The sequence below is a fragment of the Rissa tridactyla genome, chromosome 21 (genome assembly GCF_028500815.1).
Source record: "Rissa tridactyla isolate bRisTri1 chromosome 21, bRisTri1.patW.cur.20221130, whole genome shotgun sequence".
Lineage (NCBI taxonomy): Eukaryota > Metazoa > Chordata > Aves > Charadriiformes > Laridae > Rissa > Rissa tridactyla.
In genome coordinates, this window is record NC_071486.1 from 1711825 (window position 1) to 1725011 (window position 13187).

The 13187-nt window shown below is 62.9% G+C and overlaps 2 protein-coding genes across 2 annotated transcripts in view; both read right to left on the bottom strand.

The window, feature by feature from the left end:
* The window catches only part of SLC16A4 (solute carrier family 16 member 4), a 383212-nt gene that overhangs the window by 138981 nt on the left and 231044 nt on the right, over positions 1–13187 (bottom strand). The window lies entirely within an intron of this gene.
* Positions 1995–9937, bottom strand: GNAT2 (G protein subunit alpha transducin 2). The gene is given in 10 exon segments (XM_054181497.1): positions 1995–2061; positions 3414–3619; positions 4092–4245; positions 6001–6130; positions 6645–6773; positions 7592–7653; positions 7655–7750; positions 7935–8076; positions 8403–8445; positions 9820–9937. Coding segments are annotated over 9 exon segments (1065 nt in total). The 3' UTR covers positions 1995–2061; positions 3414–3428.

Sequence of the window (13187 nt, forward strand, 5' to 3'; positions counted from 1 at the left end):
CTCTCAATGGCTACCCCGTAGCCGCTGCCACGCTCGGCAGCTCCGGGGAGCGTGTTTCTCTTCGGGGAAGCTTTCCCAAGCCGCCTCCAGCTCTGCCCGCGGGCCCCGACAGTTCCCTTTTAGCCAGCCCTAGGGCTCTGCTACAGCTTCACCCTAAGGCGGGGGCTCATTCGCCCTTGAAACAAATTGATGCCACCGTCCCCGGTAATTAATTGCTCCCCGATGGATGCTGGAGCCGCAGTAGAGCCTGGCCCCGTGAGGTTTGGGCTTTCTCTCGCCCAGGTGCCAGGGGGCTTTGCCTGGGAAGGCCTTTTTTTTTTTTTCTTTTTTTTTTTTCCGGTTGGTGGTGGCCCGGTGGCACCTGGCACCTGTGGCTCCGTCCCTACCGGGTGCCCGGCGGGACGGCGGTGGGCCCCTCTCCCCTCCCCGTGGGCCACCGGTGGGTCTCGGTGGCCGATGCGCGGGCGGAATGAATGCAGAGAATGGGAGATATTCCTCCATTCAAGCCCTCAGACGCAAAATATTCCTTGATCCAAGCTCTCGGATATAAAATATTCCTCGATCCAAGCCCTCAAATATAAAATATTCCTCGATCCAAGCTCTCAGATATAAAATATTCCTCGATCCAAGCCCTCAGATATAAAATATTCCTTGGTCTAAGCCCTCAAATATAAAATATTCCTCGATCCAAGCTCTCGAGCATAAAATATTCCTCGATCTAAGCCCTCGAATATAAAATATTCCTCAATCCAAGCTCTCGGATATAAAATATTCCTCGATCTAAGCCCTCGAATATAAAATATTCCTTGATCCAATCTCTCGAATCTAAAATATTCCTCGATTTAAGCCCTCAAATATAAAATATTCCTTGATCCAAGCTCTCGAATCTAAAATATTCCTCGATCTAAGCCCTCAAATATAAAGTATTCCTCGATCCAAGCTCTGGAATATGAAATATTCCTCAATCCAAGCCCTCGAATATAAAATATTCCTTGATCCAAGCTCTCGAATATAAAATATTCCTCGATCTAAGCCCTCAAATATAAAATATTCCTCGATCCAAGCTCTCGGACCCAGGAACGGGGCTCGGGAACGGTCGTGGCGGAGCAAGGGAGGTGGGAGAAATGAGAAGACACCCGCGTCATGCGTATTTCTTTTTATTTGGGGTTTTCCTACAGCGCAAGGGAGCCGGCGAGGTGAGCTGTGCGGCGAGAGGCCGCAGGACTTGGCTACGGGGCCAGCGGAGGTTTATTTACAAACAGTTAAAAGAGCAAATGCAGCTCTAAAGAGCAGAAGGAAAATCTTTCTCGTAACCATTTCCTCTTTAATCCAACCCATTCCTCTTCCCTGGGCGGGATTGAGCTGAAGGCCGGCGTGCTCCCGCCTGCTCCTACCTTCGCTTGCCCCCCACCCCCCCCGCAAGTGCTGCTCTGGAGAGAAATTCACCCAAATCACACCCCAAAAAAAAAAAACAAACCCAAAAAAAACCCCCAAACACCTAAAAAAAATGAATTTCTCCTGCCTAAAGGACTCAAGGTCGGCTCCCGGGAGCGACTCGTGGGTAACCCGGCCTCCGCCTTCCCCCCCTCCCCGCCCCGAAACACCTGATTTGATGAATTTGGTAAAATTAATTTGATAAAAGGGAAGGAAGCGGGGCGGGGGGGGGGGAGCTGTGCGTTGGCTCGACACCGGTTTTCCCGGCTGCCGTGACGCTCTTTGGTGTCAAACCACTCCGCGTCTCCTTCGGAACGCGCTGCAGAGAGCGGGGATTTCTTTCTTTGCTTTTTTTTTTTTTTTTCCCCCCCCAAAAAAAAAAAAAATAAAGAAAAGAGGAAATGGCCACGAAAGGGAGCAGGAAGTTCAGCTTCAGCCCCTTCCTATTTTTGGGCTCGAAAGGAGGAGGTTGGGGTTGGGCAGGTCATAGAAAAAAAAAAAAAAAAAAAAAAAAAAAGTGGGGTCCGAGGAACTTGAATATGTTGGTTTTTTTGGTTTTTTTTGGTTAATCCTTTTGGCTCTGCTCAGCAGAACGGCGCTGTGAAAGTCAACGTTTTTCCTCTTCTTCTGGCGGGGAAGGAAGAGAGAAATTGGGGGGGGGGGTGTTAAACGTTTAGAGAAACGAATTTTCACGGCGCCACTTCGGGCGCCCCGGAAAAAATTCCGCCGCCTTTAACGCTCTGAGCCAGGCGGCGGCAAAATCCCGAGTATTTCCCTTAATGCCGAAGCCCCGCTGCTGGCTTGGGAGGAGGCAGCACCCCCCCCAGCTACCTTGCCCCCCCCCCCCCCCGCCCATTTCCAATTTTCCCTTGATTCCAGAAGCTGGTTTTCCATCGCGGGCTGCCCCGGGCTCTGCTGGGAAAACGGCTTTGGCCAGGGCACGATGCTGAGCTGGTGGCCCAGGGGGTCCGTCCGTGTGTGTCCCCCCCCCCATCCTGCCGCTGCACGCGGGGATCCCGCCTGCTTTATTATTTATTATTTCATTTTTTTCCTTAATATTTTCTATCATTTCCTATTCGTGTTCAGGGACAAGAGAAGCCCTCGAGGTCCCCTGAAACCCAAAAGCGTCCGACCCGGCTGGGGGCTGCTCGGAAAGTGGGGAGAAGGTTTGTTGGAGGGGGGACACACGACGAAATTCTCCTCCCCACTGCTTAGGCTCGGGGGCAAAGGCAGGCGTTAAGAATTAATTTTAAACCCTAATTAAACCTTTATCAAGGTGCGAAAAGGCCGAGGGAGGCAGAGCGGGGTGTGGGATCCCCCCCCCCCCCCCCCCCCCCGTGCCTTCTCCCCACCACGCCTGGGCTGGGAACCAGCCCCCCCCCCCCAAGTTTGCGAACTGGAGGGGCACCAGTGACCGTTGGGGCAACAGGAGGCCCTGAGATAAAAAAAAAATTTAAAAAATCTCGCTCAGGTGCAGTAATTTGGGCTGGAATCTGCTCTTTCCAGCTCTCTCCCCCCCCCCCAGTCCCTGTCCCCGTCCCCCCCCCCGCAAAACCAGGGTGTGAAAGCAGCCTGAGAAAACCAGTTGGGAAGGATCACTGGGCTGAGCCCAGGCTGCTGGGGGAGGCGCCGAACCCACCCCCCCCCCGGCCTCTGGGGCTCTCAGGAGGGTGCTGACCCCCCCCCCGCCTCCACCCTGGCGCTGGTGGGACCCCTCCTTGGGGGTGATGGGACCCCCCCGAACCCCCGTCCTCGCTAATCCCAGCGCATCCTCCCCTCCGCGGGAGGAGATTTCCGGACCCTGGAATGGAAACCTGCCCTTTGCTGGCGAAGCCTGGGGTGTCCCACCTCCCGTCCCATCCTCATCCCCCTTCCCCCCCCCCCGACCCCTCCGCCCCCCCCCCAAAAAAAAAAAAAAAAAGACAAAACAACCCCACCCTCTTTTTTTTTTTGCGGTTCAATAACCGTTTGGCGGGTACCTGCCTCCCAGCTGCTCAGAAGAGGCCGCAGTCCTTGAGGTTCTCTTTGATGATGACATCCGTGACGGCGTCGAAGACGAACTTGACGTTCTGCGTGTCTGTGGCACAGGTCATGTGGCTGTAGATCTCCTTCACGTCCTTCCGCATGTTGAGATCCAGGAACTGGGTCTTGATGTAATTTCCCGCGTCTTCGAAAGTGTTGGGACCTGCCGGGGACCCCGGGAAGGGGGGGGGGGGGTGGGGGTGGGGGGGAAGAAATAAACGGCTGCCGGAGCTGAGCCGCTCCCCCTGGGAGACGACCGTCAGCCGCTGGGCGAGGATTCGGGGATGCTGAAGGCTTGGTTTTGAGGGCTAAATCTGAAATCTTCCTCTTCCTCCTCCTCCTCCAGAGGAGGAGGGCTGGGTGGCAACTGCGCCCGGCAAAGCCATTTTTGTCAAAAAAAAAACACCAAACCCCCCAAAAAAGCCATTTTATCCCATTTCGATCCTTCCAAACACCTTCCCGTGGCCACGTCAGCCCTCTCCTCTGCCCCAGCTTCCAGGGATTTGACTTCATCCCAGTATAACCCAAACCCCAGGTGCTGGGACCACGCGACTCCCCACCGGAGCCCGTGGTCTTGGAGGTGGGGGGGGGGGGGGGGGGGCGCCTGGAGGCGGGGGGGAACCGACCCCACTCACCGTCGTAATCGGGGAAGCAGATGCTGAGATGGACCTTCTTGATCTTTTCCTCGAACAGGTCCTTCTTGTTGAGGAAGAGGATGATGGAGGTGGCGGCGAAGAACTTGTGGTTGCATATACTGTTGAAGAGGTGCAGGGATTCGTGCATGCGGTTCTGCGAACAGAGCGGGAGCGTTGGCACGGAGTATCGGCCGCGGAAAGAACTTAAAACCCCTTTTAGCTCCCCCCCCCCCCCAAAATACCCCCCCCCCCATTCCCACCCCCCCACCCCGCATTCCCAAGATGAGAACTTTTCCCTGTCCTGCCGGGGATTGTCACAGCCGCCTGTCTCCTGCCAGCGCCAAGCATCCCTCGTCCCTGTCCGAAAAGTCGCGGCGCGAGCGATCCGGAGGAATCCCGGCAATGCCGAGGACGGGGAGCAGAGTTAAGCAGCTCCGATGCTCCCATCCCTCCCGACACCTTTCTGGGATGCTCGGAAACGAAGGGCTCGCGGTGGGAAAATGATGCGGGGAAACCTCGCGGCCCTTCCCAGGGCTGATGGAAGGTGCCGTGGTCCCCCCCCCCCGGCCCCGATCCGGGCCGTGCTGCGGGATGCTGTTGCTGGACGGCGGGCCCCCTCCCCTCGGCCGTTCCCCCCGGCTTGGGAAAAGCGCGAGGAAAAGGGAAAAAAATATCTCCGGTTTTAAAGCAGACGGGCAGTTTGGAGTTTGCTGCCGGGGCAGCCTCAGGAGGAGAAGGCTCCAGCCGAGCCGGGGTGTTGCTCTGCTGGTGGAAGGTGGATCTCCTCCACCTTTGGGTGGCAGCAGGAGGGTCCTCCAGGGGAGTCGGGGACGATGGTTTTGCCTTTTCCGTCCTCCCATTGGCCAAATCCTGCCCCATCCTGCGCCGGGGAAACCTCTGCCGAGGGCTTCGCTGGAAAGATGCTCTCTCTTTTCCCCCCCCGCGTGCCTTACACGCGCCGATTCTTCGGGGCTGCGGGAGGGCTGAGTTCTCCTTGCCCAGCCCTGGCAAGCCAGCCCCGGAGGTGCCGGATCCCAATCCCAGCTCCCGGTGAAGCCATTTGGATGCCGGAGGACCAAGGAGCATTCGTGGGACACGCCGGTGTGGGAGATGCCGACAAGGATGCTTCGCCCCGGTGCCTTGGGCAGGGGAGCGGGCAGGCGGCTGCTTCTCCCGCTCGCCTCCTCCGCACCCCTCAATTCTTCCGAGAAATGACCTGTCCGGGGGCTCTCGGTGTTCCTCCTCTCCCGAATTCCACCCTCGGAGCTGCTTTTCCCCGCAGCATCCCTCACCGGGTGCCCGCAGGTGCTTTGCTCGGTGACCTCGTGCCGTCCTTCCCCCCGTCGCCGCTGCCGCTCGCTAAGGAGGGGGGGGCGTGTGGGGTGTGAAAGCCACCCCTTATCGCTGCTTTTCTGCCCGCCCCGGGTTTGGGGGGGGGCACAGCCAGGCACGAGGTGCCTCTGGGCCGCATTTTCCTTCATCGAGATCATTTCGCGTCTCTCTTCCTCCCCTTCGGGTTCCCTCGGGGCGGTTTTCCTGCATCCGGGAACGTTCCCCAGCGGGACGGTGGCTCTCGGGACGAGGTCGGTGTTGGGACCTCTTCGCCCCCGGCTGCTCGGAAGGACCCGGGGGGTTTCCTGGTGGGCAGCGGGGAGGGCAGAACCCCGGCCCCACGACCCACGTTTCATCTCAGTGGGGCTGTTCGTGCCCCAGAAGAAGCGCTGACAGGTCGACTGGGTGCAACTGGGCGGGAGCCAGCTCCGTCCCGCGTCTCCCACCCCTTCCCTGCATCACCCAAACCATCAACCACCACTGGGTTGAGGGGTTCCCTCCTTCTGTAACCCACCCCCCCACCTCCCCAGAGCACCCGGCTCCTCTCCCCCGAGGCACCCCCTGGACCCCGACCCACCACTTCGTCGTCCTCCACCAGCACCATGTCGTAGGCGCTCAGCGCCCCGCAGAAGATGATGCAGGTCACCCCCTCGAAGCAGTGGATCCACTTCTTGCGCTCCGATCTCTGCCCTCCCACGTCGAACATCCTGGGGAGGGGACAAGGACGGGGCGGGAGGTGACGCGTCTGGTCCTGCCACCCACCGCGGGACGGTCCCAGCACCCTGTCCTTGGCGGCGTCGGGGATACGGTGACCCACCGTAGAATGGTTTGGGGTGGAAGGGACTTCTAAAGGCCACCAAGTCCAACTCCTTGCCATGAGCAGGGACGTCTTCCAAGTCAAAGCTCAAAGCCCCATCCAACTTGGCCTTCAATGGTTTCAGGGCCGAGACATTGACCACCTCTCTGGGCAACCTGGGCCAGGGGCTCACCACCCTCACAGCAAAGAATTTCTTCCCCAGATCTCATCTAAATCTCCCCTCTTTCCATTTAAACCCCTTCCCCCCTCGTCCCATGGCTCCCCTCCCTGCTCCAGAGTCCCTCCCCAGCTTTCCTGGAGCCCCTTGAGGGACTGGAAGGGGCTGGAAGGTCTCCCCGGAGCCTTCTCTTCTCCCGGGCGGAGGCGGTGGGGGTCACAGAGGGGCCACCCACCCACCCACCCACCTGAAATTCAGGTCTTTGACGGAGAACTTGGTCTCGATGATGCCAGTGGTCTTCACTCGGGATCGCAGCACGTCCTGCTCGTTGGGGAGGTACCCGGGGGCTGTGATCCTGTCCAGCTGGTTCAGGTAACTGCGGGGGGGGGATGGGAGTGGACGTGACCCATTGCCATGGGGCTGCCCACATCCTCCCCCGCCGGCTTTTTGGGCATGGTTGGGGGGCTGAGCTCTGCCAAATGCTGGGACTCCAAGGCAGGGCCGTTCCTGGGGGAGCTGGGGGCTGCAGGGACACTGGGAGGGGGGGGGCAATGGTGGGGGGCTACAGCCCACCAGCACTGGTGGGATGGAGGATGGTCCCGGTGGGATGGAGAATGGTCCTGGTGGGATGGAGGATGGCCCTGGTGGGATGGAAGGTGGCTCTGGTGGGATGGATGGTGGCACTGGTGGGATGGAGAATGGTCCTGGTGGGATGGGGAATGGTCCTGGTGGGATGGAGGATGGCACTGGTGGGATGGAGGATGGCACTGGTGGGATGAAGAATGGTCCTGGTGGGATGGGGAATGGTCCTGGTGGGATGGAGAATGGCACTGGTGGGATGGAGGATGGCACTGGTGGGATGGAGAATGGCACTGGTGGGATGGAGGATGGCATCGGTGGCATGGAGGATGGTACTGGGGGGGTGGAGGGTGGCCCTGGTGGGATGGAAGATGGCCCCAGTTGGATAGAGGATGGCACTTGTGGGATGGAGGATGGACCCAGTGGGATAGAGGACACCACTGGTGGGATGGAGGATGGCGCTGGTGGGATGGAGGACGGTGGTCCCGGGGTATTCCCGGGCTCAGGGAGTGCATCGATTTTGCCAGGCTGGGTGACAGATGGCAATGAGCAGCCGGGGGGGGGTTCCCCAGACACCTCCTTGTCCCCCCTCCTCGTGCTGGTGACCCCACTCACTACGCGGCCGAGTCGTTGAGCTGGTACTCGGCGGCGCGGTCGAAGCACGCCTGCACCCCCCCCGTCCTTCCACAGCTTCTTGATGCAGTCGACCAGCTCAGGGGGCATGGTCCCCTCCTCGATGGAGTCGGCCAGGTTGAAGAGCTGCCGGCCGTCGTCCTGCAAGAGGGACCCCTTCGCCACCGTCCCACCCGTCCCCTCAAAAAAGCCCCCGGGGCCGGGCAAAGACAGGTCGTTACAGACCCCAGCTCCGGGGGGGTCCCGGCCCCTCGGTTGGTGGGGGCCGCGGGGGGGGGGGGGGGGGGAATGACACAAAGGGACGGGGACAACCGCCCCGACTGACCGCGTGGGACGACTCGGCGTAGTCGATGCCCAGCGTGGACATGGCGCGGATGATGGCCAGGATGGACTGCAGGATGTTGCCGTAGATGATGGCCTTGAACTCCATGCACTCCTCCGGCGTGTAGCCATCCTGGTGGATGATCCTGGGGAGGGAAGGGGGGGGGGAACATGTGACGGGGGACAGAGGGACACGGGACCGGGGACAGACGGACACGGCGGCCTCAGCCCCGAGCTCCGCCACCCTGAGGTGCCCCCTCCTTCCCTCCCAGCATCACCCCACCCCGGGAACCAGCAAGGTGCCACCACCAGCATGACACTGGGGGGGGTGTGTGGTGGTGGGGGGGGTGTGTGGGGGGGTGTGTTCTGCCACCCGCTGTGCCCCAACTGGGGGTGTCCAGGGGTTGGGTGACACCCCCCCCCCCTTCCCCCCCCCCCCTTCCCCCCCCCAATTTGGGTGCCTGGTACTCACTTCATCTGCTTGACGATGGTGCTCTTGCCTGACTCTCCAGCCCCTGGAAAAGGAGGGGGGGGGGGGGGGGGACACGCACCTCAGTGCTGGCCAGGGTGGGACAGACCCCAGGCCTGACGCCACAGTGATGGGCACCACGCAGGGACCCTCTTTCCTCCACTCCGGCCACCCAGCTTGGCCTCCTCCCACCGCTGCCGTCGTCCCCTCCCCACCTCCTGTCACCCGGTGCCGCGCCACACCTCGGGGACCCCCAGGGGTGGCGGGGACCCGCCGGGCTGCCTGTCCCCCAGGGTCCCACGCCTCCCGCCCGCCGCGGCCACCGTCGGCGATGGCTTCGGTGCCGTAAGCGGCTTAGGGCAGCACAGGAAGCTGCTTAGAATTAGGGTGCTAATCGCCTTGACCCCCAACCCCCCCCCCACCTGGCTAAGCCCCCGCCGCCGGTCCCTGCCCCGCGGGGCCCCGATGCCTCCCCATGGGGTCGCCCCCCATGCCCCAGCGGGGTGCGGGGGGTCCCTCGAGGGACTGTCCCCCTCCCGTCCCCTGCCCAGCGGCGGGGTTTGGGGGTGCTGGTGGCAGGAGCTCTCTGGCATCTCGGTGACCCCCCCCCTCAACACACAGCCTGGCCCAGGTGGGACCCGGTGTCCTGGTCCCTTCCCCATCCCCACGCTGTCCCCTTTGTCCCTGCCACCCATCTAGTTGCCACCAAGAGCCAATGCCACCGCCGGCTCTTCCCAGGCACACCCCCGGGGGGGACATCCAGCTGGCGGGACAACCTCAACTGGCTCATGACGACTCGTTTGCTAATGAGGGCTAACGAGCTGCAGGGAAGGGCTCTCCTTGGGATGAAGAAAGGGAGAGCAGGAGGAGCTGGTGGGATTGGGGGCTGCCTGTCCCCATCTCCATCTCCCCATCTCCTCATCTCCTCATCTCCTCATCTCCTCATCTCCATCTCTCCATCTCCCCATCTCCTCATCTCCATCATCTCTCCATCATCTCCTCTCCATCCCCATCCCCGTTCCCTGTCCCGTTCCCTGTCCCCATCTCCATCCACCTCCCCATCTCCATCCACCTCCCCATCTCCATCCACCTCCCCATCTCCATCCACCTCCCCATCTCCATCCCCGTTCCCTGTCCCGTTCCCTGTCCCCATCTCCATCCCCGTTCCCTGTCCCCATCTCCATCCCCCTCCCCATCTCCATCCCCGTTCCCCTGTCCCGTTCCCTGTCCCCATCTCCACCCACCTCCCCATCTCCGCCCCTGTCCCAGTCCCCTCTCCCTGGTTGCTCTTGTCCCCTCCCTGTCCCCACCAGCCGCATCCCCCCAGCACCGGCGACGTCCCCAACGCCCTGTGGGGACAGGGGGACACCACCCCACCACCCCCCCGCATCCTCCCTGGGGACACCCCCTCCACCCTTACCAAGCAAGAGCAACTTGACCGTCTTGGCCTCCTTATCCGCGTCCTCCTGGAGCTTCTTCTCCAGCTCCTTGGACCTCTTGGCCATCTCTTTGTCCTCGGCGCTGGCCCCGCTCCCCATGGCCTCGTCTTCCTCCTCCTCCTCTAACGCCTCGAGCTCCGCTAGGTCCCCAGGCTCTTCCAGCTCTCCGCGGGGAACGGCGCGCGCACCCCGGGGGCGGGCGGTGGGTGACGGGAGGAGAAAGAGAAGGCCCGAAAGGCCGAGCCGGGTACCCGACGTCGGGGTGCCCCACCACGGGCAGGCGAGAGCTGGGTGGGTGCTGGCGGGCCGGCTGTCCCCCCGCTCTCTCCCTTAATTCCCCATGGATAACCTGGGTTTTTTTCGGAGCGTGGGATTTGGGGACTTTTTTATCTCACCATGTGACCCAGGAAATCCAATTAGCCCAAGATGGCAAAGATTAGGGCTCAGGAGAATAAAAAAATAAATAAATATATATATATATATATGGGGGGGGGAGCGCCTCGGGGAGGTGGGCGCAGGGCTTTACGTAAGGGGGCAGGTGGGTGTCACCCCCTGCCCGCGGGGGACAGGGACACCCCGTGTCCCCTGGGGTGGCGCAGGGGGGGTTACGTGGCTTTGGGGCGCCCCGGTGGCCGTGGAGCTGCGTCCCCCCCCCCCATGTTGGCGCTGGGGATGGGGTCACACCCCCACCCCCCCTCCCCACGGCTGGTGTGTTGCGTCGTGTCCCCCCGCCCCTCACCGGGAGCTGTGGGGGGACATCGGCGCTGGGGGATTCCTCCCTGGGGGGGGGGGGAAGGGGGGGGGGGGGAAGGGAGCTAATTACCCCGGGGTGGGTAACGAGCCCCCCTAATCCTGCTGGGTGCCGCCCCTCGCCCTCCTGCCACCTAAGCTCTTTAATGGGCTCAGCCTTCCTCCTCCTCCTCCTCCTCCTCTTCTTCCTGCCCCCCCCCCCGGGCTCAGCATCCCCCCCACCCCCCCGCCCCCCAGCCCAGCACCCTCCTCCCCACCTCAGCAGGACCCCAGGGTCACCCCACACCCTGGGGAGGGGGGGGTAGGCGCCCCCACCCCGTCCTGCCAGGGCTGATTTTGGGTGCAGGGGTGGCACCGTGGTGGTGGTGGTGGGGGGGGGGGGACACGACATGACCCACCGGCAGCCCCAGGCTGGGGTGTCGTGCCCCCCCCCCCCCCCCCCAAAAGGTGCTTTTAGGGTTAAGGTCCCCTAAATCCCTGCACCCCACAGGGTCACTGGGGTCTTTCTGTCCCCTTACTGGTGTCCCCGTAGCCCACCTGGCATGTGCCCCCCCCCCCAAGCTCCCCCCCCCCCCCGCCATCCCTGCCAGCCACGGGGACAGTTTGTCCCCGCTGTCCCCGCGGACACAAAGCCCCTTCTGAGCTTCTAATGAACTTGGCGCTAACGAAGGGGGCCCAATTAAAATACCAGCTCTCCCCCCACCCCCCCCACGCCCAGAGCTCAGGCCGGGGGCGGGGGGGGGGGGGGGTCCCCATTGTCCCCCCAATGGCCTGGCACAGAGGTGGCCCTGAGGGGTGGCGTCACCTCGCTGTCCCCCTTTCCCCCTGCATGGGACAGCGGGGTGGGGGACACGGTGCTGGGGGGGGGGGGGGGGTGTGGGGTGTGTGTGTTGGGGGGGGGGGGGACACACAGACAGGCCCAGGCGGGTGGGCATTCCCTCCGCTGCGGCAGCGGCTAAAAATACCCCCCCGGCTCGGGTGCCGGATTAGGGGCCGCGGGCGGGTGGCCGGCGGGGACACAGCCCGGCACCCCCCCACACCCCCCCCCCCAAAAAAAAAACACCCGTCCCCAAACCCCGGAGCCACCGGCGCAGGTAGGGACAGGCGGGGATCGGGGGGTGGGGGGGGGGGGACGACACACACAGGGATGTGACACCCCCCCCACACACACACACGCCCCCCCCCGGCACCCCCACAGCTGGGTCCCGCTTCTGCGTCCCCTGGATGACGGTGGCCCCGGCTTGGCCGGGGGTAAGGTGGGGTTTGGGAGGGCTGGGGGGGTGAGGGGGTGTCAGGCCCTGTCCTGTAACGCCATGGGTGCTGAGGGCCCCCCCACCTTGCAGGTTGGGGCGGAGGGGGGGGGGGCGAGCCCCCTCTTTTGGGGTGCGGTACCCCATCTGAGGGGGGGGGGATGCTCACCTTGGAGGAGGCGATGCCCCGTTTTGGGGGGTACTCGGTCTTTTTCCCGGGGGGGGTGTGTGTGTGTAAAAAGTCTAAGTGTAGGGGGGGGTGATGGGCTGTGTCGGGGGGGGGGTGCAGCGCCCACCCTGGGGGTGCAGATGCCCATCGCGGGGGGGTGTAGAGCCCAGCCGGGGGGTGCGGTACCCACCTCTGATGGCGATGATGCCCACCTCGGGGGGGGGGCACCCTGTCCTGGGGGGGACAATGCCTGTCTTTGAGGGGGGGGCACCTTGTCTTGGGGGGGCAATGCCTTGTCTTTGGGGGGCAACGCCTGTCTCGGGGGGGGGGACACAATGCCTATCTCGGGGGTGGGGGGTGACACCTTGCTTTGGGGGTACAATGCCCATCTTTAGGGGGGGGGCACAATGCCCATCACAGAGGGAGTGGCACCCTCTCTTGGGGGGGCAACGCCTGTTTGGGGGGGGGCACCCTCTCTTGGGGGACACACAATGCCCATCTCAGGGGGTGGCACCCCGTCTTGGGGGGGCAATGCCTGTCTTGGGGGGGCACAATGTCTCTTGGGGGGGGTGGCACCCTGTCTTGGGAGGACAATGTCTATCTTGGGGGCACAATGTCTGTCTTGGGGGGGCCACAATGCCCAACTCGGGGGGGGGGAGATGGCACCCTGTCTTGGGGGGGCAATGTCTATCTTGGGGGCACAATGTCTGGCTTGGGGGGGTGCAGTACCCATCCCGGGGGGGTGGCACCCCATCTTGGGGGGGCAATGCCTGTCTTGGGGGCACAACGCCTGTCTTGGGGGGGGGCACAATGCCCAACTCGGGGGGCTGGCACCCTGTCTTGGGGGGGCAATGTCTATCTTGGGGGCACAATGTCTGTCTTGGGGGGGCCACAATGCCCAACTCGGGGGGGGGAGATGGCATCCTGGCTTGGGGGGGCAATGTCTACCTTGGGGGCACAATGGCCATGTCGGGGGGGTGGCACCCTGTCTTGGGGGCGGGCACCCTCTCTTGGGGGACACACAATGCCCCATCTCGGGGGGGGGGGTGGCACCCTGTCCTGGGGGGGGGGCAATGCCAGTCTTGGGGGCACAATGCCTATCGGGGGGGGGGGGGGGGGGGGACGGGGACGGACGCACAACGCCCACGTCGGAGCGGGGTGCGGGGGGGTTGGTACCCTG